Below are 23,921 nucleotides of genomic sequence, written 5' to 3' on the forward strand. Positions count from 1 at the left end.
TTTCCCCAACATTGAAGCATTTCTCTGCTATAAAAGTCAAATCGCAATTCAGCATCAAGTTTGCACCAATATACAGTACAATGAAATTTGCAGGTTTTCTTTGTTTCCTTTGTGTATATACCTTGTCGCTGGCATTGCCAGCCGACCCCACAGCAAAAGATGTACAAACACAGACCCCCTGGTCATGGAGAATGAAGATACCAGATGGGTATTTCCAGAAGGAGTGGACAAATATTACTGGTCCAAACAAGCGACTCGACGATACGGGTAAGTTGTAGTAGTACATAAAGTAGCTTTTTTTTCCTTATTGCTAATTATGTAAATAGTTTCTTTCCTTATAAGTATCGGTGTGTTTACCTTGAATTCGAGATCGCTGGTTTCCCGCAGCTATTGTAACATAATCCCCAAAATCTTAACTCCCCTGGAGCGAGTTTTAAAAAGGGAAAATTCGATTAATTTTTATTTCTTCACGTCTATGTTGCCTTTGCAACGGATAGAGTTGCTAACGGATACCAAAAGTTAATTTGGTAGTTAATTCTCATTATAAAACAACATTTTGGCTTTTTTCATGTTATTCAAGGTTTGTTGAAGTCTTCCGAGTTCATACGCAAAGACACTGACGACCGCTAGTGTAACTTAGTTTGGAACTCGATATAATGACAGATTGGATTTATTGATGGAGTAAATCAAAAACGTGCAGAATATCTTCAATCAATGAATTATTAGTTTTAACAGAATGCAATTAAGACGAAATATGAATTTAAACAATGGCTGTTAGTGAACGCTAAATATAAATAACAAAAAGGTCCCATATATTTTAACGATTCTTGTGCGCTATGTGCTTATGTAGTATTTTTCTTTGTACTTTTGAACTTTTGAGGTCAAGGGAACACATTGTTCACTGACTTGAGATCCTAGGTGTAACACTGAAGTAAATTATTGCGTCGGAATGTAATTTTCTTTATTGCTTTTACTCTTTTCAGGCATTTTCGTGTTTATTTTTTTATTTTTTGTGACATTATAAAAGTATGTTTTTTGGCAATGTGTTACGCATTATATATGAATACGAATGTATTGGTTTCTGAATATTTTATTCAAAACGAACTAAATTAACGTTGACAGTAATAATAATAATAATAATAATAATAATAATAATAATAATTAGTAATAATAGTAGAAGTAGTAACTGTATATGGATATTCCTTTCTTTTCACTCTGGCAACTCTTACATGAGTTCTTCGGGAATGCATCATTTGAAAATGTGACTCTAAGAAGGAAAAGAATTTTATTTTATTTTTAAATTACTTTTATTGACAGGTACATTTGGAGGTACAAACTTGTACCCATTCTAGTGGATCCAAGAGTCCCTTTTATAGAATATACATTGCCAGAGGATCAGCCGAGTGAAATTAATCCTCAAGATCTGCAAGAAGGCTCACAAGAAAATGCAGAAAAATCTTCGTAAGTATAGGAACTTGCGATATATATATATATATATATATATATATATATATATATATATATATATATATATATATATATATATATATATACAGAGAGAGAGAGAGAGAAAGAAACACACACACACACACACATACACACACACACGAGGAATTGTGAAACCGAAGATGAAAAGCTAAACGCTCAATGAAGAATTTGACGACAAGAACACACACACGATGCACAAATAAGCACATGAAAGAAAATAAATAGATTGCTTCACATAACAATTTGAAGAAATAGATTGTATTTTGAAGACCGTAAATTCATTCCGAGGATTATTACTCACACGTTTCTGATGTGAAACCAACCCAGTGTGACGATACTTCCTAGGAGATAATTAGGAACAATGCACACAACTATATGGAACGCCAGAGCTGTCTTAAGGAGTGGTGGTGGCTAAGTGGTCAGCGTGCCTGACTGGTACTAACAGCTGCATCGCTTGGTGCTCAGCATTAAGAGGTTAGTGTTAGTCGGCCTGGTGTCAGGATAATGTGACTGGGTAGGACATGATGCTACATGTCTGCGGCATGATGCCCCATTGCTAGACATCACTATAAATGCCACAATGCGGACGTTGTAGAGTAAATGACTGCAAAAACGGTTAAATCTATGTTAAAGTCCAAAATCAGTCACTTACTCACTTAAAAGGAAAATCATTATGATGGGGTTTTCATCAAAAGAGTTCTTACGGTAACTAGTTGGTCCTAAGTGAAAATGATGCAAACTGACACTCAGTATGGCCATCAAGGAAAATATTGCTATCTCGACTCATCCCAAAATGATGGCTATATCAATATGGGGTTTTAACTAGTAGACTTCTTATGACAACAACGGGTTATAAAAAACAGAGACTGGTACAAGCAGCATCAGAACCTCTTGATAAGGACCTGGAACAGTAAGTCACACACACACACACACACACACACACACACACTGTGTCTGTGTGTATGTCTCGTGGTATCCTGTTCAGTCCAGGAAATTATTGAACTCAGAATATGTTAGTGTAAGAATATAATGTTATCTAGCATATGTTTGCAAATATAAAGCACACACACACATTGAGGGAAGAATAACAGTTCGCACAGAAATCCAATTTCCTACTGTAATTTGGCGAAGATACGTGTAACGAAAGAAAGGACGATAACTCGAAACAAAATGATAATCATAATCAAGCATCACCTTTAATAGACCTTAAAGTGTTATCTATATTAAATTTGTATTATTCGTTGGCTTTTCGTAATGATTATACGTAATATGCAGTTGTATTTTCTAATACACCTTTGTCCACAAAAAAGAGCACCTTGTACCTGACTATGGACATTGAGTTTGTAAACAACATAATACATAACTAATATTACTCTGTGAGTCTGCGAGTATAAATATTAGGATAATTATCGATGGAGGTAAACGTGTATATCTAAATCTGAGTCTGTGACATTGTTATTCCCCCATGGAAATCTATGTGTACCTTATGATTGCTATGCTCTTCATTATAATTTTAGTAATTTGCCTGATCATCTTGACAACTTAGAATGTTCTAGAAATGAACTTTTGACCCTCATCATGGTTCTATTATTGTATTTTAGTTGTCTATATAAGCAACATAATCAAGAGGGAGTTGTTCGAAATGTTCTTATTTCTGAGAGGTCAAGGTCACGGTCAAGTAATGAAAGCAATACATTTGTTGGGTGAAACAAAACTCAGTCTGATCTTATTATGGAGACTCATGATATATTCATGTCGAAAGCTTTTCTCTCACTTATTATTATCTCAGTCCAATCCTATCCCTACTCAAATTTTACAGGACACGGGTGCTTCTCGGGAGTCATTTGTTATCAGGTACTTTGCCTTTTCTCTTAGAAGTCTTCTTCTAATGAAAGTGTTCTTATTCATGGAGTAGAGTACGGCATAGTTAATGTTCCTCTCCATTGTACCTAAATTTTGTCATCACACTTGGTCTCAGGATCCACAACAATTGGAACAGTGTCGTCTTTATCCGTCGAAGATGTTCATTTATTACTAAGCAATGACTAATCCACTTGTAACTAACATGCCTTGATTGGTTCAAATAGTCTAGCCTATCGAAAAAGAAATCCCTGTGCAGTTACTACAGCTATGGCAAAGAAAGCTCTTGAAAATGTTGTCGATCAGGGATTTTGTTCCTTTAGTCGTCATATTGTTTAATAAGGTCCCTTTTGCTCCTGGTATGGATCAATCGAGTGATATTGATCACAGTGAACCAATGTTCTCTACTCACTCTCGTTTTTCTGATCAGGGTAACACACATCAATTTCTCATTGTCCGTCCCCTACCAAAGTCAAAGTCCTGCAACCAATATTTGATGACCATAATGTGTGGGTATACAAAATTCCCAGCTGCGATTCCTTTGAGGAATATTAAAACCAAAACCATACTAAAAGCTTTATTAAAGTTCTTCTTTTCTTTTCTTTTGTATACACTTTTTGGCCTTCCCAAATCTGTCCATATTAATCAAGGGTAAAATTTTATGTCTGGAATTTTCCAGTAAGTTATGCATTAATTAGGCGTCTAGCAATTTAAGTCTTCTGTCTAACAAGCTAAAGAGGTCAGCAGACTTGAAAAATATCATTTGATCATATTGTTTTGATACCGGAAAAGGCTGGGACGAAGGAGTTTATTTACTGTTGTTTGCTGTTATTGAATCAGTTCAAGAATCTTTAAGATTTGGTCCCTTTGAGCTAGATTTTGGCCGGACTGTCCGTTGACCATTGAAGTTATTTGAAGAGATAATTCTTCCAAATGAAGACGCAGATTTTAATCTTCTTCATTATGTTTCTAATTTAAATATAAGTTGTTAAAGGCTTGTGAAGTTGCAACAAATAATCAGTGCTCTACTCAGAAAATTTCACATCTGCAGTGACAAGAAAAGAATCAACTACAATAGCTATTACTTGAGCATAAGCACTTGTTTTTAGATGCGCCTACACTAACACATAAAATCTACCCTGACCTTGAAATGGTAGAATCCTCATTTGTGAAACAGCATCCGTACAGGATGAACCGTCTCAAATATGATTCCTTCCCAAAACAAATTAATTTTTATCAGGAGAATGATTTCATAGAACCTAGTAAAAGTGAATCGAGTTCACCGTGTATTCGTGTTCCGAAACCAGATAATACTTCTACATTGGTAAAATTGGAAATGCAAAATATGACACCAAATTTGACCTTTTGAAAGGATACTGGCTAATTCCACTGGCGAAAAGAGGGAAGGAAATTTTGGCATTTGTAATTCCAGATGGACTTTATCAATAAAATATAATGCCGTTTTCGGATGATAGGTTCACCTTGTACTTTTCAACGTTTAATGAACATGACTACATATGGTCTAGATAATTGTGACGCTTACAGCGATGATGTCATCATTCACAATGACACATGGAAAGATCATCTGGAGACCATTCAGATAATTTTTGTTAGTGATGCAAATTTGAGTAAAAGTAAGTTTTGACGTGCTTGTGTTACTTTTTATAACACATCGTGGGACACGGACAAGTTAAGCCTATAGATGATAAGGTCAAGGTTATCTATGAATTCCATGTGACTGTCTGTAAAAAGCACTTGATGCCATTTTTAGATATGGCTGGATATTATCGGAAATTTTTGATCGAAATTTTTCATAATTGCTGAACCCCTGATTAATTTGTTAAAGAAGAAATTCAAGTTTCATTGGTCTGAAAATGTAAGGACGCTTTTGATAAGTTAAAGGCCATTCTTAAGAATGCACCAGTTCTCTTAGCTCCAAAGTTCAATCATTTAATAGCGTTGGTGCAGTATTGATTGAAGAATACAAAAATGATGTAGATAATTCAGTGTACTATTTTTCTAAACAAAATTAAATAAACACCAGAGAAATCATTCCACAATTGATAAGGAATGTTTATCTTTGATATTGTCTTTGCAACAAGAATATATTATTGTACCTCCTTCTCCGATTATTGTATTTAGTGCTCATAGCCGAAGATGAAAACCAAAGTCAGATTATTAAGGTGGAGTCTGACATCAGATACATCAAGGGAAATCTAATTGTAGGTGCGCTTTCACGTGTATGGAAGTATTATATTGTTTCATGTATATTGTGTGTCATTTATACGACTTCATCTTGTGTAATTTTACTCAAATGTATCTTACTTGGAATACCACTGGAATTTAATTAGAATGCAATTCATTAGCTGCGGTGATTAAACTTTTCGGACTACTTGGGATTTAATTCGCATTGTTGTAGGTTCTTTTAAAATTTTCACTTTGTACTCTAGGGAAATAAATTATTTTTTAATATTATAAAACTTGTTGATTTTCGCTTTTCTCTATTGCTTAGCTTAGACCATAGAGTCTTACTATAAGCTAAAAGCTATTTTTAAGTGGGTACCAGTTCTTTCAGCTCGAAATATCAGTCAATTATTTAAAATATCCGTTGATGCAAGTGATGTTCAGTGTTCTTGAATATTTACTCAAGAAGATAAAATTGTGCCGATCACAGAGCCTGAAAATTTTCAATAGTATTAAAAAATATATTCCATAGTCGAGAAGGAACGTTTGGATTTGATACTGGCTTTGCGCTACTTTGAAGTGTATATTAGTTCATCTTCTTCTGCGAGTATTGTTTTCAGTAATCATGACCCCCCTTTCTTTTATTAGCAAGATGAAAAACAAACATAAAAGATTATTAAGGTGAAGTTTGATGTTGCAGGAATATAATATTTGCATCAGGCACATCAAAGAAAGAGAAAATCTAATAGCAGGTGCTCTGTCACGTGTATATAAGTATTATATTGTTTTATTATATTTTATGTCATTCATAAGACTTCATCTTATGTAATTTTTAATCACATGTATATTTTATTAATAGTTAAAAGAAAGCTTAAGTGTATAAGTATTTGTTTTTCTTTATTATGGGAGGTGTTACGTATATTTAATTTGCATTGTTTGTTAGCTTTTGGCAACGTGACCGTATTTTGTAACTGACCTTAGTCCAAAATCAAGTTAATGGTCTACCTTACCAGTGATATTTATTTTGTAAACAACATGCAACAATACACAGTTAATATTTCTCTCAGATTATATATTAAATATTCGATCATTATCATAAAAACAAAACATGTTTACTTCTATCTTAATGTATAATGTTAGTTTTTTCTCTTGGAAATTCGTAAACTTGCTGACAACTTTGAATGTTTTAGAGAGGAGGCTGTCCTACATCCTGGCTGTATTATTGTGTCTTAGCATTAATATAAATGTTCTTTACTTGAAACATTACTCATTCTTGCCTTATCATCTAAAACGAATAAATCTTATTATTATGTTCAGATTTTAATTTGGATGGAGTTATTTATTCAATTTATTATTCACTGGAACTATAAAATGTTCAATAATATTCTTAGACCAAAACATTAATTTGGAACTATAGTCAATTCAGACAAGGCCATTTTGGATTATATTGTAACAAATTTGGAGTATGCGCAAGTGTTTATAACTCTTAATTTTAAGGATTTCTTAGATTTTTGTGATTACTTGTTTCATCATGGGAAGTCAGATTTGGGGAGTGTCCGCAGCCCGCATAATTAGTCAGTTTCTAGGAGCAAGCGCCATAGAGTGCAGTATTGGTGAGATTTCATGATGGCATGGTTTATTTTTAGTGAGTTTAGTCCCTATTAAAATCTGTTTGGCTCCACGTGCAGTTTTTATGATTGGGAACTGGTATAATGCACAACGGAATAAACGAGAAGGGCCTGCTTCATTGTCAAGGGGCGCCGTTATTACTGCTTTGATGGTAAATATGGTGTAGATTTACAGGCGAAATCAGGCTTAAAATCGTGATTTGACTGGCATAAGGTGGCATAGTAAAAACGGTTCCCTGTATTAGGTGCTTAAGTTTTATGTTTTCACGGAGTGAAATACTGGAGCTACGTTACAGAAATGTAATGAGGAGAAACCATGCAGTTGTGAGGTTGACAGGAAGTTGTGATGTAAATGTGTAGTTGTGAGATTTGTGGTCATGTATTAATTAGAGTAAAATTATTTATAGTCTGGACGCGTTGGAATTTCCAGTTTACAACAGTAGTTGTATGATGTCCTTGGAAGATTCAGTGCAAATGCTATCGACTGTTGAAATGCAAGGTGGTAGTATATATATCACATTGACATATTTACAGTATGTTGATATAATACGTATCAGCATGCACTTAGCACGTACAGCAGCTGTTTGAGAAATTATTCTAATCACTGAGGAACATAGTCACTAAATTGTGACAAGTAGGTCACAGTGATCTAATTTTAATGTAACAGTGTCGTAACCCATGTGCTGTGTGCACACAGCAAGTTTCATAACTTTACAGGCATTAGTGTCCAAGAAACTGACCTAATCATAAATACGTACACAGTCACTGAAATGGGACAGGTCAGGCAAAATGACTTTCTGCTGGATGAAGGCATGGTATTCATTGGGCTGCATGCAATTGTCACAGTTTATGAATGCACAAGCCACACTTTTGGAGAAACTAATCTCAACATAAACGATGTACGTTGTAACTGAAGAATGACGTAAAACATACCATATATAGAGACACTTTGGTGCTGTACTGTTAAGGACTTATCAACATTTCACGACTGTACAAGAAACGGTGTCCACAAAATTGAATGAAACGTACAAGGTGTGCAATTATTAAAGCCAATGATGTTGATCATAACAAGTTTGAGGCCAGGCATATAGTGCAAGTTCTACCGAAGTTCAGTGCGAACAAGGAAAAACAAGAGTCCCTCGAATGGATTGATGCTTTACTAGCCAAAAAGAATTTCCATGAATTCACGATAAGATCATTCCTTTCTTTTTATTGCCGAGTGTTGAAACCATGTCTGTTATTCTTCTGGAATAAAAAGATTATTAAATTACTTCTATGGTTGAGGTTTTGGATGCTCGATTTGCACAAGTTTCATTTAGGATTAAGTAGACATCATTAGAAGTCATTTGGTGAGAATCCCATGTCAATCTGGCCATCCATTCGGGCGAGAACTGGCAGCAAGATTATCCACAGCCATCATGTTAGCCATACTGGATGCATGACTAGTGCCACTTTTAATTTGGGACAACTAGGTATCATAAGAAGTCTACTAGTTAAAACCCCATATTGATATAGCCATCATTTTGGGATGAGTCGAGATAGCAATATTTTCCTTGATGGCCATACTGAGTGTCAGTTTGCATCATTTTCACTTAGGACCAACTAGTTACCGTAAGAACTCTTTTGATGAAAACCCCATCATAATGATTTTCCTTTTAAGTGAGTAAGTGACTGATTTTGGACTTTAACATAGATTTAACCATTTTTGCAGTCATTTACTCTACAACGTCCGCATTGTGGCATTTATAGTGATGTATAGCACTGGGGCAACATGCCGCAGACATGTGACATCATGTCCCACCCAGTCACATTATCATGAAACCAGGCCAACCAGTACTATCACTAACGTCTTAATGCTGAGCGCCTAGCGAAGCAGTTGTTAGTGCCATTTTTGCCATTATTAAGTCTTTGGTATGACTTGGCCGAGGTTCAAACCCGCGACTTCCCGCATCAGAGGCGGACACTCTAACCGATTTTCCATTTAAATAACACGATTTTAAAGACACGGTGGCCATTCTGGACAAAGGATCATCACCATTTCAATTGTTGACATGACCTTAGAGGAAGACCGCTAATGTGGCCTAGTGGTTAGAGTGTCCGCCTCGAAAGTCGTGGGTTCGATCCCCGGCCGAGTCATACCAAAGACTTACAAAAATGGTACTAACAGGTGCCTCGCTTGGCGCTCAGCATTAAGAGGTTAGTGTTAGGACTAGTTGGCCTGGTGTCAGGATAATGTGACTGGATGGGACATCATGCTACATGTCTGCGGCATGATGCCCCAGTGCTAGAAATCACTATAAACTGGCACACTGCAGACATCGTAGCGATATGACTGAAAAATTGTGAAATCTACGCTAAAAAAATATCCAAAACCAAAAATCCTTACAGGAAGACTCTGGAAACCCCATGTTGATAAGATTTCTCCTTTGGGACAGGTAACAAGAGAAAGATTTTCAGATGGCTGCCTTGGTGGCCATATTGGATATCAGATGTGTTCCCATTTTTATTTAAGGCTAACTAATCATAAGAAGTCTTTTGATGAAAGCAAATGTCAGTACGACAAGCCATCTAGTAGAAGAACAGCTGTCATATTCCCACCTGGTGCTGGTTTGTCTTGAAGGATCAAAAAGGGGTCTAAAGGAGTGGGAAGAGGACTGATCAGTGTACATGCACCCATGAGAGAATTAATTATATTTTCATATTAGCCTATCGAAAATTTATTGTACATTCAAATCTGATGGAAAGACATTTTCCTTTAAGCATTTAATACACGTACAAATATAAAATAGTCGGTAGTATTACCATTGCTCAGTACAGTTATCACATCCATGGGCCCACACTAGCATAATTACAACCTCACATTCATTAAATTAAGAGAAAAATATACCCCGTTTATGCCCGGCATATCCATAGGACAGTAAAAATTTAGTTTTATGACAATATATTTTTTTGTACTGAGCCCTAGCAAGGACAAAACATTTAGGTTGCTCCCGGCACACTTTTATTAAAACAAAAAAATGTAATAATTTCATAAAACTATTTCGATGATGGTATATTGTTCGTTTTTCGTAATGAGTACCAGTAAGTACAAAATACACACGTTGATATTATCAATATACTTATTCCATGAGTGCCAGCCAATACAAAATGTGCCAGCCAATACAAAATACACGCGTTGATATTGGCAACATGCACATTCCATGAGTGCCAGCCAGTACAAAATACACACGTTGATATTGGCAATATGCACATTCCATGAGTTCCAGCCAATACAAAACAAACCGGTTGATATTGGCAATATGCTCATTCTAAAGAAACGTGCACATAGAACAAAAGGATTTGTAGAGGAAGCGAAAAAACTGTTGATGTCTTGTACTAAAACAAAATGTTTCTTTTCGTTCTGGTATCGGTTTTGATGCCCATTTCTTAATATATGTATCTTACCCCCGTAACTCACTATGATTGTTTTCCATATAGGCTTGTTTTTTTAAGTTTGTTTAGTTCTCTTTTCTCCCCTTTTGTCTTTCTTTTTCTTGTTTTCTATTTTATTCCCTTATATTTCGCTTGGTGGTAGTTAATTTTCCTCTGTTGCACGCGTAGTTTTCTCATTTTGACTGGGCGTTCTCCACCTCCAAGTCTCTACCTGCTCCTTCTACTGTTACAGAGTTTTCTATTTCACTCTCAAATTCACTTTTTCCATTATTCTCCTCTGTAAGGATGTCTTGCATAATTGTATGTGATTGGTCTTCATTCAATATTGTATGTATGAAATTAGAGACCTAAATTCTCCAACTACTCAATACCTATCATCGAAAACACAAACATGTGTACCATCAATACACGGATGGGTACTAATTACAGTCGTCGTCATCGTTGATTGATTGAATGGTTAATTTTTTACGGCACTTTCATTACTTGACTAGCCACATAATAGCAGGAATTGAAGTTACATTCCCTTCCCGCACCGAGATATTCCAACCGAGCTGACCTGAGCAAGTATCGAACACGTGACCTTTGAAGGACGATCTACTAGCGCCTCCATGTCGTAGTCGTCATTGTTGTCGTTGTTGTGGTACTTCCTGTTCTTCTTTTTGCATTAGCGAAAATCGCTGCTGTACAGGCTACAGCAACATTTCCTTTAAATACCAAAAGAAATACGCATATGCTCAAACATTATACATTATATTTTTCTCCGTATTAGAAAATTTCTTACTTTTTCACTTCAAGGAATACGTACATTATAAATACAATTTACTTTACCAAACGTTTTTTTTTGTGAGATAATGACAATTGTGTTAAGTTTCAACCATATAAGAATAAAATAACTTACCCACTTAAATATTTTTATGAAAATGTATTAACTTCCTATGAAATTACTTCCATTTTGAATTATTAAGTGCACTGAATAAAATTTGAAACAAACCATACATGCACTTTCTAAAAGGAATAAAAACTTAAATAGCACCGGTAGGCCTATGTATATATGCATGCATGCATGCATGTATGTATGTATGTATGTATGTATGTATGTATGTATGTATGTATGTATGTAAGTATGTATGTATGTAACTACTATTGCTGTTCCTGTTTCTGTCACTGCATTCGGGGCTTCTGCTACGTTTATTAAAGCTACAAATGATGTTGCAACTACTACTAATACTAATACTACTGCTGCTGCTGCTACAACAAATAGTAGTACTACTACGGACACTGACACCGCCAAAACAGCAACTTATGTGACGATTCTTAAGCCTGAAATCTCACGTACACGTTATTTACGCGATGTTTAATTTCTTCGAAAGGAAGGTAAATTTGTCTTCGTTTATCGCTAGCTCGAGTTAATAGTATTCGTTAGAACCAGTGCCTAATAGTAAAATGGTTTGCAGTGCTATTTTTGTCCTTGCAGGCGCTGCATATAATACAAATAAAATGTTTCACTACACGACTAACACCTTAGACTACTTTCGTTTCTCGCTATTTCATTGGTCGGTTGTTTAACCAACAGAAATATACTCTTCGATGTTGGCAGCATATCCTACGTTACTCACTGAGTTTGATAAATTATATAAAATATACAAGATACCTCCCCCCTGAGAAAAAAGATTCAATAATATAAGTAGACCAATCATATATATATATATATATATATATATATATATATATATATATATATATATATATATGGGCCCCGAGTGGCCGAGTGGCCTAAAGCGCTCTCCGTTACGGATCACTGCCATCTCATCTCTGTCTGCGTGGGTTCGAGTCTAGGATTCGGCTAATGTGGGTATGTGAGAAAGCTTGCCAGTAGCTTCTCGTGGGTCGGTGGTTCTTCCAGGAGTTTTCCCGGGTTCTTCCTCCACCGTTAATAATGGCCGCCACGCATAGCCTATCATGTGCTGAAAAATGGCGTTAAACCCCACAACATCAACAATAATATATATATAGGTGTAACAATGAAGTAGATTATTGCATCGGAATGTAATTTTCTTTATTATATATACACCTGTCCTAAAAGTAACCCAATAAATAGTATCGTTGAAAACGTGTACATCTCAACAATTATCGTTCATGAGAAATGACGATGTGACGCCCTAGATTTCAACCTTTCTCTTTATTACCTGAAAGCAAATCCTTTGAAAATGGGAGCACTGTCATAGAATTGAATGAAAAATGCAATAATGATGAAAAGTTTTGAGGTCGATTTTCCCTTTAATCTTCTCAATTCAGAAAATTTTTCCATTCTTCAATGGTTGTAAATTCGAGTATGTTGCAGTTTTCACATTATTAATACCTGTAACTTTTGTACAAGTTTGTCCTACAAAGTACAAATTTCTACCGTGAAAATAATTTCAAAATAAGTAAAATCATGGACATATATGACGACATTTCAAAATGAATGATTGAAAAAGAGATGATTGACTTAAGATAGTATTATATTTTATAACAATATTTGTGTAATATTGTATCATATACCGTGATCTTACAATTGTGAAATATTGTAATTTGATATCGTTTAAAAGTAGACGCAAGTCAAACACTTCAATGCCTTATTTCTAAGCATCGGTTGTTCCGGGATGGAAAATGTTTCCAGTGGATTGCAAGCTCCACCAATCCGTCTCATGCAAGAAAAATAAATTCTTTAAACCCCCCCCCCCAAAAAAAAAATTAGAAGAATTTTGCGAGCAGGGTTTTCCTTCGCTTGACCAATCATATCCATGAAGGAAGTAAATTTCCCCAACATTGAAGCATTCCTCTGCTATAAAAGTCAAATCGCAATTCAGCATCAAATGCAGCATCAAGTTTGCACCAATATTCAGTACAATGAAATTTGCAGGTTTTCTTTGTTTCCTTTGTGTATATACCTTGTCGCTGGCATTGCCAGCCGACCCCACATCAAAAGATGTACAAACACAGAGCCCCCTGGTCATGGAGAATGAAGATACCAGATCCGTATTTCCAGAAGAAGTGGACAAATATTACTGGTCCAAACAAGCGACTCCACAATACGGGTAAGTTTTAGTAGTATATAAAGTAGCTTTTTCTTCCTTCTTGCTAATTCTGTAAATATTTTCTTTTCTTATAAGTATCGGTGTGTTTACCTTGAATTCGAGATCGCTGGTTTTGCTATTGTCCCAAATCCCCAGAATCTTGACTCCCCTGGAGCGAGTTTTAAGAAGGGAAAATTCGATCAATCAGCCTAACACATTTTTTATTCCTTCACGTCTATGTTGCCTTTGCAACGGATAGAGTTGCTAACGGATACTAAAAGTTAATTTGGTAGTTAATTCTCATTATGAAACAACATTTTGGCTTTTTTCATGTTATTCAAGGTTTGTTGTAGTCTTCCGAGTTCATACGCAAAGACACTGACGACCGCTAGTGTAACTTAGTTTGGAACTCGATATAATGACAAATTGGATTTATTGATGGAGTAAATGAAAAACGTACAGAATATCTTCAATCAATGAATTATTAGTTTTAACAGAATGCAATTAAGACGAAATATGAATTTAAACAATGGCTGTTAGTGAACGCTAAATATAAATGACAAAAAGGTCCCATATTTTTTTACGATTCTTGTGCGCTATGTGCTTATGTAGTATTTTTCTTTGTACTTTTGAACTTTTGAGGTCAAGGGAACACATTGTTCACTGACGTGAGATCCTAGGTGTAACACTGAAGTAAATTATTGCGTCGGAATGTAATTTTCTTTATTGCTTTTACTCTTTTCAGGCATTTTCGTGTTTTTTTTTTATTTTTTGTGACATTATAAAAGTATGTTTTTTTGGCAATGTGTTACACATTATCTATGAACACGAATGTATTGGTTTCTGAATATTTTATTCAAAACGAACTAAATTAACGTTGATAGTAATAATAATAATAATAATAATAATGATAATTAGTATATATAGTAGAAGTAGTAACTGTATATGGATATTCCTTTCTTTTCACTCTGGTAACTCTTACACGAGTTCTTCGTGAATGCATCATTTGAAAATGTGACTCTAAGAAGGAAAAGAAATTTCTTTTATTTTTAAATTACTTTCATCGACAGATACATTTGGAGGTACAAACTTGTACCCATTCTAATGGATCCAAGAGTCCCTTATATAGAATATACATTGCCAGAGGATCAGCCGAGTGAAATTAACCCTCAAGATCTGCAAGAAGGCTCACAAGAAAATGCAGAAAAATCTTCGTAAGTATAGGAACTTGGGATATATATATATATATATATATATATATATATATATATATATATATATATATATATATATATATATATATATATAAAAGAGAGAGAGAAAAACACACACACACACACGAGGAATTGTGAAACCGAAGATGAAAAGCTAAACTCTCAATGAAGACTTTGACGACAGGAACACACACACGATGCACAAGTAAGCACATGAAATAAAATAAATGGATTGCTTCACATAACAATTTGAAGAAATAGATTGTATTTGGAAGACCGTAAATTCATTCCGAGGATTATTACTCACACGTTTCTGATGTGAAACCAACCCAGTGTGACGATACTTCCTAGGAGATAATTAGGAACAATGCTCACAACTACATGTCACTGCAGATACAGCCAGAAGTGGTGGTGGCTAAGTGGTCAGCGTGCCAAAAGACTTACAATACCAAAAGACTTACAAAAATGGTACTAACAGCTGCCTCGCTTGGCGCTCAGCATTAAGAGGTTAGTGTTAGGACTCGTCGGCCTGGTGTCAGAATAATGTGACTGGGTAGGACATGATGCTACATGTCTGCGGCATGACATCACTATAAACTGCCACATTGCAGACATCGTAGCGATATGACTGTAAAATTGTTAAAGCTACGTTAAAAATCCAAAACACATCACAATAATCCTAGGAGATAATTAGGAACAATGCACATGACTACATGTAATTGCAGATGGAGCTAGGAGTGTCGGTGGCTAAGTGGCTGGCATGCCTGACTCTCAGCTGACGGGTGTGGATTCTAATCCTGACATCAGATCAGCGTTGGTCGACTACCGTGATGTGACTTTGTGTAAGGCACCTTCGTCCAAGTTGTCTCAGCAGAAAATAACCTCGTGGTCTTGCTGTGCCGTAAAACAACAAACCAATCATGTATAATTAAAACAAACGTTCTATGAGTAAACAATGGCATGTGCTTTAAGGTGCATGGGAGAGATAAAAAAAATATACAAACGACTTATTTTCCTGAAGTTGCGATTTTCAGGTATGAAATTGATAGCTACAATCATTTTTACGAAGTTGTATGTTGTATTTATATTGGAATCCTACAAACATGTTGCAGAATCTAACTTTGTGAGTTATTCTGTATAACCACGGTTTCCAAGGTGACGTAAAAAAGCGACTGTAGAGTCGTTTTAGTGACACTGTATTGGATTTGCAATCCACTTGAATTTCTTCATTGCAAAAGACAAGTTTGTTTAAGAAATCACAAAATCTTAAACTTATGGCAGTCATTACTACACTGTGGAAACAACGTTCACCTGCCAAAATTGGAAGTGACGTCTTCCATATTCTTTTTTAGCATATGAACGTGACTAACTGATATGTACATACAATTATGACAGATATAACTTTACATATAAGAACAAATGTAGGAAAGACCGTTATCAATTAAGATACACCAAATGCGGGATGGAGTTGTGATGATGATAGAGTTGTTCGAGGATTTGTTAAAATCAGTACACATTCATATATTTGACTAACTACTTTCACAGAACATTCTAATTTATTTTGGCACTTGGTCAGCTAAATATCTTGCTTCTTTACAATGTCTCAGCGAATCATACTAATTGAAAACATTTTCTTCCAGATTAAAAATGTCATATTTTTGTTTGAAAACGGGTTCGAAACAATATCAGAGTAGCTGTTTATTATTTAGGTCACTACAGAAATCGGAACATTTCATTGATTCGCCAGAAGGAATCTGACCACTTAATATTCTGTCATGATATCCCCTTAAATCTCTATCATGGTAACCTTTTAATACTCTGTCATGGTAATCCCTTGAATCTCTTTGATGGTAATCCCTTAAAACTCTATGGTGGTATCCCATTTAAACTCTATTATGGTAACCCCTTAATACTCTATTATAGTAACCCTTAACATTCTACGGTAGTAACCCTTAAAACTCTATGGTGGTAGCCCCTTAAAATTGTATCATGATACCTTCTCAGAAAGTATACCCACAAACAATTTTTTTCTTGTTGTTGCGTCATTACAATTAAAACTCGACCACTAACACCGGCCTAAAAGGTATCTCATTCCGATATAATTGTAGTTTCATGTGGGGAAAAAACCCAAATAAACAAAACTGTAGCAGAGTTACTACATGTTTTTTTTTTTTAAAAATTTAATTAATATAACAGCTTCATTTCTTTTTTTATAGAGTTGGCAAAACCATGCACCGTTTAAAACGCCAGGTTAGCGGGGGAATTGGAGTCTCTCTCTCGATCCCAAGCGGAAGGGGAGGTGTTCCCAGTTGGTCAGTTGAAGGCCACGGCAGATACCAAGATCCGGCGTCTGGATGGGGAGTCACGGCAGGTATCAGAGGGGAACTTGGTAAACGTCCAAGTTGGTCAGTTGAAGGCCACGGCGGATACCAACATCCGTCGTTTGGATGGGGAGCCAGGGCAGGTATCGGAGGGGAACTTGGTAAACTTCCAAGTTGGTCAGTTGAAGGCCACGGCGGATACCAACATCCGTCGTTTGGATTGGGAGCCAGGGCAGGTATCGGAGGGGAACTTGGTCAACTTCCAAGTTGGTCAGTTGAAGGCCACGGCGGATACCAGCATCCGTCGTTTGGATCGGGAGCCAGGGCAGGTATCAGAGGGGAATCTGGTAAACCTCCAGTCACGTCCTTTGGGGGATATCTCAGTGGTAATGACATAATCGGTTTAACCGGGGTACTTGGTGGCGGTTGGCACAGCCAAGCTGGGACCACTTTTGGGCTCGGAGCCGGCTATAGAGGATTAGGAGGACATATTGACCACCAAAATGGACGCTTTTCTGCTGGGACTGGTTCAATGCCTAATCTAGATCCCTCTAGAAACCATGATCCTCTGCATGGTAGTCACGGTTAGTTATGTACTTCTGTAAAGTCTGTGTAGACAACATCAGTTTGGATGTCACTGCCATTTAAATGGGAACTGCTATCGTCTCGTCAAAACTAAATTACTCACGTGTTAAATTGGTATGATCCTTTGAGTTCGTTCATATTAAAATAATAGTCAAAAGTTAGTATAGGTTATCTCAAATTTATGTGAACGCATCTGATTAAAAGAGAGAGGAGATCGAAAATTGCAACTTAAATTTTTGCTGGCCTTGCCTAAAGGAGCAAATAAAAAATTAAAATAAAAAAATAAAAAAAATTAATAAATTTTAACGGAGTTCTTGTTCTTGTTCATGTTTCGTATCTCTTTCCCTCTCTTTCATCGTTAATATGAACTGATATTTGATGGTTTTCAGTTCCGTTTAAAAATCACATTCTCTTCTTACCTTCACTTCTACCTATCTATCTATCTGTCTATCTAAACGGAAAACTGACAGATTATCAACATACACACATATATATACATACACACGCACGAACGCACTCAAACACACACGTACATACATACATACATACATACATACATAGTTATATATGGCGTATCTACAATCTAAGTACTTGTTTATTCACATACCCAAAACAATCATTGAGATGGGCAGAAAGAACTAATTAAACTCATCATCAATTTGGTAACGAAATGATTAATATTCCATGTCCGTTAATAAAATTATGTGCATCTTTTCCATTTTGGGCATTGAAAAAGTTCGCCTGAAAATGAAAACGTAAATGTTAACAACGACGGATATACTATATTTCCAATACCATTTTTTCTATTATTTATTATTCTTGAGTTTTGTCACCTTTGTACAATTTTACTGCCTGAAAGAAATGCATATATTCTTCAATAATAAATCGCAGACACGGGTAATTAGGAAACACTTTGGTCAAATGTTAGGCAACATTAGATGACTTAAGAGAACATTCATGTTGGAAGTGAGCGGACATCTTGGATTATGTTTTACAGATAGAAAAAGCGTAAAAGGTTGCAAGTTGGAAAAGATATAACCTAATAGTAAACGATGTAAAATAGATAAAAGATCACTGAATTTATTTAAACAAAACAGAATAGAAAAAGATCTCAAATAAATATGGACATTTTACTGAAGTTTACTGAACTGTTGACCTCCATAATTTTCAGTCAATGCACCCTCAGTACATGTTATAAAAAACGGCTTTACAAAAAAATAGATTGGTACACCCGCAGTACATGTGATAAACAACGGGTTATAAGAAACAGAGACTGGTACAAGCAGCATCAGAACCTCTTGATAAGGACCCGGAACAGTAAGCAACACACACACACACAAACACACTTGTACACTGTGTCTGTGTGTATGTCTCGTGGTATCCTGTTCAGTCCAGGAAATTATTGAACTCAGAATATGTTAATGTAAGAATATATTTTTATCTAGCATATGTTTGCAAATATAAAGCACACACACACATTGAGGGAAGAATAACAGTTCGCACAGAAATCCAATTTCCTACTGTAATTTGGCGAAGATACGTGTAACGAAAGAAAGGACGATAACTCGAAACAAAATGATAATCATAATCAAGCATCACCTTTAATAGACCTTAGTGTGTTATCTATATTAAATTTGTATTATTCGTTGGCTTTTCGTAATGATTATACGTAATATGCATTTGTATTTTGTAATACACCTTTGTCCACAAAAAAGAGCACCTTGTACCTGACTATGGACATTGAGTTTGTAAACAACATAACACATAACTAATATTTCTCTGTGAATATAAATATTAGGATCATTATCAATGGAGCTAAACTTGTGCATCAAAATCTGAGTCTGTGACATTGTTATTCCCCCATGGAAATCTATGTGTACCTTATGTTTGCTATGCTCTTTATTATAATTTTAGTAATTTGCCTGATCATCTTGACAACTTAGAATGTTCTAGGAATGAACTTTTGACCCTCATCATGGTTCTATTATTGTATTTTAGTTGTCTATATAAGCAACATAATCAAGAGGGAGTTGTTCGAAATGTTCTTATTTCTGAGAGGTCAAGGTCACGGTCAAGTAATGAAAGCAATACATTTGTTGGGTGAAACAAAACACAATCTGATCTTGTTATGGAGTCTTATGATCCATTCACGTCGAAAGCTTTTCTCTCACTTATTATTATCTCAGTCCAGTCCTATCCCTACTCCAATTTTAAAGGACACGGGTGCTTCTCAGAGTCATTTGTTATCAGGTACTTTGCCTTTTTCTTAAAAGTCTTCTTCTAATGAAAGTGTTCTTATTCATGGAGTAGAGTACGGCATAGTTAATGTTCATCTCCATTGTATCTAAATTTTGTCATCACACTTGGTCTCAGGATCCACAACAATTGGAACAGTGTCGTCTTTATCCGTCGAAGATGTTCATTTATTACTAAGCAATGACCTTGCTGGAGATACGCTTGTGATTAATCCACTTGTAATTAACATGCCTTGATTGGTTCATATAGTCGAGCCTATTAAAAAAAAAATCCCTGTGCAGTTACTAGAGCTATGACGAAGAAAGCTCTTGAAAATGTTGTCGATCAGGGATTTTGTTTCTTTAGTGGGAATATTGTTTGCTAAGGTCCCTTTTGCTCCTGGTATGGATCAATCGAATGATATTGATCACAGTGAACCAATGTTCTCTACTCATTCTCTTTTTTCTGATCAGGGTAACAAACATCAATTTCTCATTGTCTGTCCCCTACCAAAGTCAAAGTCCTGCAACCAATACTTGATGACCATAATGTGTGGGTATACAAAATTCCCAGCTGCGATTCCTTTGAAGAATATTAAAACCAAAACCATACTAAAAGCTTTAATTAAGTTCTTCTTTTCTTTTCTTTTCTATACACTTTTTGGTATTCCTAAATCTGTCCATATTAATTAAGGGTGAAATTTTATGTCTGGAATTTTCCAGTAAGTTATGCATTAATTAGGCATCTAGCAATTTAAGTCGATACACTTTTTGGCCTTCCCAAATCTGTCCATATTAATCAAGGGTGAAATTTTATGTCTGGAATTTTCCAGTAAGTTATGCATTAATTAGGCATCTAGCAATTTAAGTCGATACACTTTTTGGCCTTCCCAAATCTGTCCATATTAATCAAGGGTAAAATTTTATGTCTGGAATTTTCCAGTAAGTTATGCATTAATTAGGCATCTAGCAATTTAAGTCTTCTGTCTAACAACCTAAAAGAGGTCAGCGGACTTGAAAAATAATATTTGATCATATTGTTTTGATACCGGAAAAGGCTGGGACGAAGGAGTTTATTTACTTTTGTTTGCTGTTATTGAATCAGTTCAAGAGTCCTTAAGATTTAGTCCCTTTGAGCTAGATTTTGGCCGTACTGTCCGTGGACCATTGAAGTTATTTGAAGAGACAATTCTTTCAAATGAAGACGCAGATTTTAATCTTCTTCATTATGTTTCTAATTTTAAATATAAGTTGTTAAAGGCTTGTGAAGTTGCAAAATCTACATGACGTTAAAATGGTAGAATCCTCATTTGTGAAACAGCATCCGTACAGGATGAACCGTCTCAAATAGGACAAGTCAATCCTATAGATGATAAGGTCAAGGTTATCTATGAATTCCCTGTGACTGTCTGTAAAATGCACCATTTTTAGATATGGCTGGATATTATCAGAAATTTTTATCGAATGTTTTCCTAATTTCTGAACTCCTGACCAATTTGTTGAGTAAGAAAATCAAGTTTCATTTGTCTTGAAATTTCAGGACCCTTTTGACAAGTTAAAGGCCATTCTTAAGAGTGCACCAGTTCTCTTAGCTCCAAAGTTCAATCATTTGATGGCGTAGATGCAAATCTATGTGTACCTTATGTTTGCTATGCTCTTTATTATAATTTTAGTAATTTGCCTAATCATCTTAATTACTTAGAATGTTCTAGAAATGAACTTTTGACCCGCATCCAGGTTATATTATTGTATTTTAGTTATCTATGTAAGCAACATAATCAAGAGGGAGTTGTTCCAAATGTTCTTATTTCTGAGAGGTCAAGGCCACGGTCAAGTAATGAAAGCAATACATTTGTTGGGTCAAACAAAACCCAATCTGTTCTTATTATGGAGACTTATGATCCATTCATGTCGAAAGATTTTCTCTCCCTTATTATTATCTCAGTCCAATCCTATCCCTATTCAAATATTAAAGGATACGGGTGCTTCTCAGAGTCATTTGTTCTCAGGTACCTTGCCTTTTTCTGAGAAGCCTTCTTCTAATGAAAATAGTGCCGATCGGGGATTTTGTTCCTTTAGTGGGCATATTGTTAGATACGGTCCCTTTTGTTCCTGGCATGGATCAATCGAGTGATATTGATCACAGTGATCCTATGTTCTCTGCTCATTCTCTTTTTTCTGATCAGGGTAACAAATCAAGGGTAAAAGTTTATGTAAAGAATTTTCCAGTAAGTTATGCATTAATTAGGCATCTAGCAATTTAGGTCTTCTCCCTAACAACCTAAAAGATGTCAACAAACTTGAAAAATAATATTTGGTCATATTGTTTTGATGCCGGAAACGGCTGGGACGAAGGATTTTATTTACTTTTGTTTGCTGTTATTGAATCAGGATGAACCGTCTCAAATAGGATTGCTTCCCAAAACAAATTAATTTTTGGCAGGAGAATGATTTCATAGAACCTAGTAAAAGTGACTGGAGTTCACCGTGTATTCGTGTACCGAAACCAGATAATAATTCTACATTGGAAAAATTGGAAATGCAAAATATGACACCAAATTTGACTTTTTGAAAGGATACTGGCAAATTCCACTGGCGGAAAGAGGGAAGGAAATTTTGGCATTTGTAATTCCAGATGGACTTTATCAATACAAAATAATGCCGTTTTGGGATGATAGGTTCACCTTGTACTTTTCAACGTTTAATGAACATGACTACATATGGTCTAGATAATTGTGATGCTTACATCGACGATGTCGTCATCCACAATGACACCTGGAAAGATCAACTGGAGACCATTCAGATAATTCTTTCAGACTCAGTGATGCAAATTTGACTAAAAGTAAGTTTTGACGTGTTTGTGTTACTTTTTATAACACATCGTGGGACACGGACAAGTTAAGCCTATAGATGATAAGGTCAAGGTTATCTATGAACTTCCTTTGATTGTCAGTAAAAAGCACTTGATGCCATTTTTAGAAATGGCTGGATATTATCGGAATTTTTTGATCGAATTTTTTTCATAATTGATGAACCCCTGACCAATTTGTTAAGTACGTTTCATTGGTCTGGAAATGTAAGGACGCTTTTGATAAGTTAAAGTCCATTCTTAAGAGTGCACCAGTTCTCTTAGCTCCAAAGTTCAATAATTTAATGGCGTCGGTGCAGTATTGATTGAAGAATACAAAATGGTGTAGATCATTCAGTGTGCTGTTTTTCTAAACAAAATTAAACAAACAACAGAAAAAATTTTCCACAATTGATAAGGAATGTTTATCATTGATATTGGCTTTGCGACAAGAGAACATTATTTAATCTCCTTCTCCGATTATTGTATTCAGTGCCCATAGCCCAAGATGAAAACCAAAGTCAGATTATTAAGGTGGAATCTGACACCAGGCACATCAAGGGAAAGGAAAATATACTTGTAGATGTTGTAGATGCGCTTTCACGTGTATAGAAGTATTATATTGCTTCGTGTATATTGTGTGTCATTTATAAGACTTTATCTTGTGTAATTTTAATCAAATGTATCTTATTTGAAATACCACTGGAATTTAATTACAGCGTAAGTCATTAGGAGCGGTGATTAAACTTTTCGGACTACTTGAGATTTATTCGCATTATTGTAGGTTCTTTTAAAATTTTCACTTTGTACTCTAGGGAAATAAATTATTTTTTAATATTACAAAACTTGTTGATTTTTGCTTTTTTTCTATTGCTTAGCTTAATACCATAGAGTCGTACTATAAGTTAAAAGCAATATTTAAGTGTGCACCAGTTCTTTCAGCTCCAAATAAAAGTCAATTATTTTAAATATCCGTTGATGCAAGTGACGTTGAGTTTTCTTGAGTATTTACTCAAGATATAAAATTGTGCCGATCATAGAGTCTGCAAATTTTCAATAATAAAAGAAAAA

The 23,921-nt window shown here is 35.4% G+C and overlaps 1 protein-coding gene across 2 annotated transcripts; it reads left to right on the forward strand.

The window, feature by feature from the left end:
• Positions 1–141: 141 nt before the first annotated feature.
• Positions 142–18,077, forward strand: LOC149797771 (uncharacterized). 2 transcript variants are annotated; one of them, XM_089962716.1, is made up of 3 exons: positions 142–267; positions 1,318–1,461; positions 17,079–18,077. In XM_089962716.1, exons 1-3 carry the CDS (start codon positions 185–187, stop codon positions 17,770–17,772), a joined length of 921 nt encoding a protein of 306 aa, XP_089818842.1. In that variant the 5' UTR covers positions 142–184; the 3' UTR covers positions 17,773–18,077. The 2 variants fall into 2 exon arrangements, with proteins under 2 accessions (XP_089818842.1, XP_089818840.1); XM_089962714.1 differs by lacking the exons at positions 142–267; positions 1,318–1,461 and adding exons at positions 13,443–13,669; positions 14,719–14,862.
• The last annotated feature ends 5,844 nt before the right edge of the window (positions 18,078–23,921 follow it).

Source organism: Sinohyriopsis cumingii, chromosome 6 (assembly GCF_028554795.1).
Source record: "Sinohyriopsis cumingii isolate HCF-2022 chromosome 6, ASM2855479v2, whole genome shotgun sequence".
Taxonomy (NCBI): Eukaryota; Metazoa; Mollusca; class Bivalvia; order Unionida; family Unionidae; genus Sinohyriopsis; species Sinohyriopsis cumingii.

Bases quoted from the DNA above. Each gene is read 5' to 3' on its own strand.
- LOC149797771 (XM_089962714.1), top strand. From the start codon at position 13,482: ATGAAATTTGCAGGTTTTCTTTGTTTCCTTTGTGTATATACCTTGTCG. The intron at 13,670-14,718 runs GTAAGTTTTAGT...TTTCATCGACAG, and splicing joins CAAGCGACTCCACAATACGG to ATACATTTGGAGGTACAAAC. The intron at 14,863-17,078 runs GTAAGTATAGGA...CTTTTTTTATAG, and splicing joins GAAAATGCAGAAAAATCTTC to AGTTGGCAAAACCATGCACC.